This window comes from Lepisosteus oculatus, chromosome 21 (genome assembly GCF_040954835.1).
Source record: "Lepisosteus oculatus isolate fLepOcu1 chromosome 21, fLepOcu1.hap2, whole genome shotgun sequence".
Lineage (NCBI taxonomy): Eukaryota > Metazoa > Chordata > Actinopteri > Semionotiformes > Lepisosteidae > Lepisosteus > Lepisosteus oculatus.
Window position 1 is genome coordinate 16,301,381 of NC_090716.1, and position 4,090 is coordinate 16,305,470.

A 4,090-nucleotide genomic window follows, 5' to 3' on the forward strand; every position below is an offset into this window, starting at 1 on the left:
CTGCTGCTCAGCACGGTGGGCTTGAGGGGAGCGCGGCTGCCCTTCTCCGGCAGACATCGTCGACACGGGCGGCCATGGCAATCCGAGCTCCTGCTCAGGGGGCAGCTCCCCGCAGGCCAGACACGCCCTCTCGAAACAGGGCCAAGAGCGCCTCGTCCCCCCAGCCGCTCTCGGCAGCGGAGGCCGTAGATGGCCGCCGGTCGACCCCCCTGCTGGAGACCGAGAGGCGCGGTCGGGGACGTCACACGCCAAGCTGAGCTCAAGAAAGTTACCTCACACCGGACCCCCTCTCTCCCACAGGGCGGCCGCCTAGGCCAAAGCATCTCCGGACAGCAGAGAAGATATACGCCACTTTGGCCAGGTCAGAGGGAAAAGACCAGGGCTGCATAGAGAACACAATGACACACAGCGTTGAGAGGCCACGGCCGCTTGCAGGGTCTCCAGAGAAGGGCTGAGGGGCGGATAGGCGGCTCCCGGTACCTCTGAACAGGGCGCGGCACCTCGGGAGAGAACGGAGGCCGGACGACAGAGCGAGGAGAGCGCCTTCAGCATGGTGCTCGTAGTAACGCACAGGTTTTGTACCGCTTTGATCAGCCGGGATACTATCGCCTCTTGGGAGCTTAAAGCGGAGCTGCGACAGGCCAGTGTAGGAAAGGTTTCCTCAGAGCTGAACTCCGCCGTACTGCAGCGCCTCTGCGCTCACCGGCAGAGCCGCGACGGTGCAGGTTTTTTTTGCCGTTCTCTGCCAGTTCCAAGACATGTACAGGTACAGTAAAGAGCAGACGTCTCCCGAACCTGTCCATCGCAGTCCCTTGTTTTCCGCGGTGTAAGTCACGCTATGAGCTCATACATGGAAACACAATTAGCAATGACAAGAAAATGTTGTTGATGCATATCCCTCAATTTGAGAAACGTTAGCCCTGAAGAAAACCGATGTCAGATGGAATGTTAACAACTGTAGTTTTATCTGTAGACATTATTTTCCCAGATCGTTGCCAAGGTGCCATAATATCAGTTCACCACTAAACTTTGTCTGCTCTTAACAGCTAACAGAAATGAACTTAAATGTCTATAGGTGTTTCTTTGCCATGAAGTATATAGTGAAACGCCCACAGAAAACCATTGCATAAACGCTGTGTGCCTAACGTCTTTTTTTTAATACATCAACAAAAAGTTTTGACATAATTGCAGGGCTTAATCTCTAGAGAAAAGAAGGAATGTAGTTGCCTGACATCACGAATGGGGATGACGTTTCCAGGGTGGCCCTGGGTCAGAGACTGGGCCAGCAGCAGTCTGCCCGCTGCCAGGAGAGCGCCGTGGCCGTGGCCGGCGGTGTGGAGCCCGGATCTGGCCCTGAGGCTGCGGAGCGCACAGGCACGGCCCCCTCTAGAGCCGGCTCCTGTGCCGGGAACGTCGTTAGGAAAGGGGGCAGTGGCACTGGGAAGGAAGTAGGAGGCTGTGGAGAGTTTCCCGTAAACCCATTCGTGATGTCAGGCAACTAAATTCCTTCCTTTCTGCAGAGATTAAGCTCTTCAAATAAGTACTGTTCGTATGTCCATATCTCACTGGAGAAACCCAACGTGTTTTATAGTGGGATCCTAATGTCTTGTGTTCAATACGTGCTTTATAATTGTTTGCTGAGGCGCACTGTGCGCATTCGAAATAAAACATCTCTCCCAGTAGCTCTGCATTGATGTGAAAGAGCATACACGGTTTTTGACAGATTGAACTACAGGCTTCGGAAACCAAAGCTGAGTGACGCTAAACAAGATACCAGCAACAGAAATGTCGCTACTAATGCAGTCTCGAACACTGCTAGAAACGGAGACAGACAGTTTAGGAGCTCCGACTGATTCAGCTCGTTACGGATTTCTTCATGCGATTTAAAGTCTATGCTTTATATAGCTGCACAACATTACTCCAAATCATAAAAGTGAGCCGTGATGAAAACTTCCGGCATTTTGGTGGTTTTCTTCAAAGTGAGGGCGTCATGGAAAAAAAGAAGAGAAGAGCAGGAGTTTTTTTTTCTTTCGACGCATTAATTTGGTTTTCGGGAAAAGGGGGTACCCGAAGGTAATGTGAGGAGGCAACAGCATCAGTGGAATTCAATTCCTTATTTGGGAGCAAATCACAGAAGCCCGACTCCAGCTGCTGGGGCGGAGGCAATGACGTCACCTATTGGGGAGAACAGGGGACTGCGATCAAACGGGTTTCGTGCGCGCTCGGGGATAAAAGCATCCTTCCTTTATATTCCGAACACACTCCGCAACCTCTGGTGTTGTTCTCTGTCTTCCCGAGCTCGGTTTGTGGTGCCTTCACTGGGCAGGGTCGATAGCCAGCATGGAGAACTTGAAGTATTCGCCAGAACTTTTGCCAATGCAGGGCAACAGCTACGAGCGTCTGAAGGAGCCGCGGGTCGTGACTTTGCCGAGCAATGCCGCGGTGGTCACCATAGGTCCCCCTGCGAAACCGCCTCGGGACCACATCATTTGGTCCCTCTTCAGCACCATCTATATGAACTATTGCTGCCTGGGATTTGCGGCTCTCTGCTACTCGATCAAGGTGAGTGCGAACAGCCGAGCTCTCTACCGTTCAAGTCCGTTTGCGCTTCGCTTGTACAGCGCGCCTTGATTTCCGAGGCGCACAGTTGAACGCTTCTATCCTTCCAGAGCACCCGTTACTGCGGTATACGTGTTAAAAATTAAAGCAGGTAAAAAGTGATCCTTTCTGGGGTCTTAGAGCGGTTTCTCAAGTGGCGTGAACCGTAATTGTTCTACCTTATCTTTTCTCTGTGTGTATATATATAAACAATATATATATATATTAATATAAAAAGACCCGGTTTAAAGAATGGGATTTGAAGGGACTGCAGACAGTTCTTTTCGTTTCTTTTATGATTTGGGATCTGGTCAGGCTATCACTAGAAAAAGTTTGCGTGTTGGAAGTAAGTTTTTTTTTTCTACTCCAGGAATAGTATAAGTGATTTAATGTTACTCGCTATGATTTAATTTTTCTACAGAAAAAAATAAACAGATCGCACATAGCGAAGCATGTAGACACGTCAAGCTCCTGTGCACAGAAACGGCACACATTGCCTTCCAATGGAAGCCCACTATCCGTCTGTTGTGCCCAAAATGCCGTAAACAGTAAATGGCTCCATCGTTCTAAGCTCGGGAAGGGTGTAAAATATCCCGTTTCCGTGCTCGACAGCGCTGTAGGTTAAGAGGAGCACCGCTAACAATGAGACTTCGAGCTCAGAGTAATCTCCCCCACAGAATCTGGGGGCCCTACTTGGGGAGTCTCTCTAAAATACAACTCCTTGTTCACCGGGAACGAATGAAATGCAGCCCATCATTAAATGCGATTGCACTCAGACATTCAATAACCTTGAACCAGTCTTGTCGTGGTGAATATGGAGTAACTGCATGGGACGTCGGTGAGATGTCACTGGAATATTGGAGGTTCGGATCACAGGACTTGTCAGAACATAAGTGTTTGCTGAATCTTGGGGCTTCAGATGGTCCCGAGAGTCCCACTGAGTGGGTTCTCGCCCTGCGTCCTTTCATCAGCGCAGATGGACAGCTCGCTCCAGATTCCCACAGCGCAGAGGCTCTTGCTTTGCTGGAGACCCTTCCTGCTCTGTTCTGGACGGGGCTGCAGCTGGACTGGGCTCGTTCCTGGACGGAGATGCGTGGCATCCTCCTGATGGTGATGTGTGTTTGTGTCTCCCGCTGCAGGCCAGGGACAGGAAGGCGCTCGGGGACCTGGAAGGTGCCCGGGGGTATGCGTCCACCGCCCGCTGCTTCAACCTGACCACGCTGATCTTGTTCCTCATCACCGTCCTGGTCCTCATCATCCTCATCTCGGTGGGAGTAGTGTACCCCATGGAGCTGCGGCCGTTCCCACCCTCCCTCAGAGAGCCGGGAGGTGTCTAACGCGCTAGCCCCCTCCAAGAACTTCACTCGTACTCGGTTGTTCTGACTCTTTTTTGTTTTGTTTTTTTTGTACATGAGACTTGAGTTTTCTACTTTTGTACTGCTCTTTGTGTAGCGTCTCCTTTGAAAAGTTTGTCTGACTTTCTTCCTGTGCA

General features: G+C 51.1%; 1 protein-coding gene across 1 annotated transcript; it reads left to right on the plus strand.

Moving 5' to 3' along the window:
* Nucleotides 1–1,789: 1,789 nt before the first annotated feature.
* Nucleotides 1,790–4,090, plus strand: LOC107075337 (interferon-induced transmembrane protein 1-like). Its single transcript, XM_015338507.2, has 2 exons — nucleotides 1,790–2,562; nucleotides 3,738–4,090. Exons 1-2 carry the CDS (start codon nucleotides 2,341–2,343, stop codon nucleotides 3,933–3,935), a joined length of 420 nt encoding a protein of 139 aa, XP_015193993.1. The 5' UTR covers nucleotides 1,790–2,340; the 3' UTR covers nucleotides 3,936–4,090.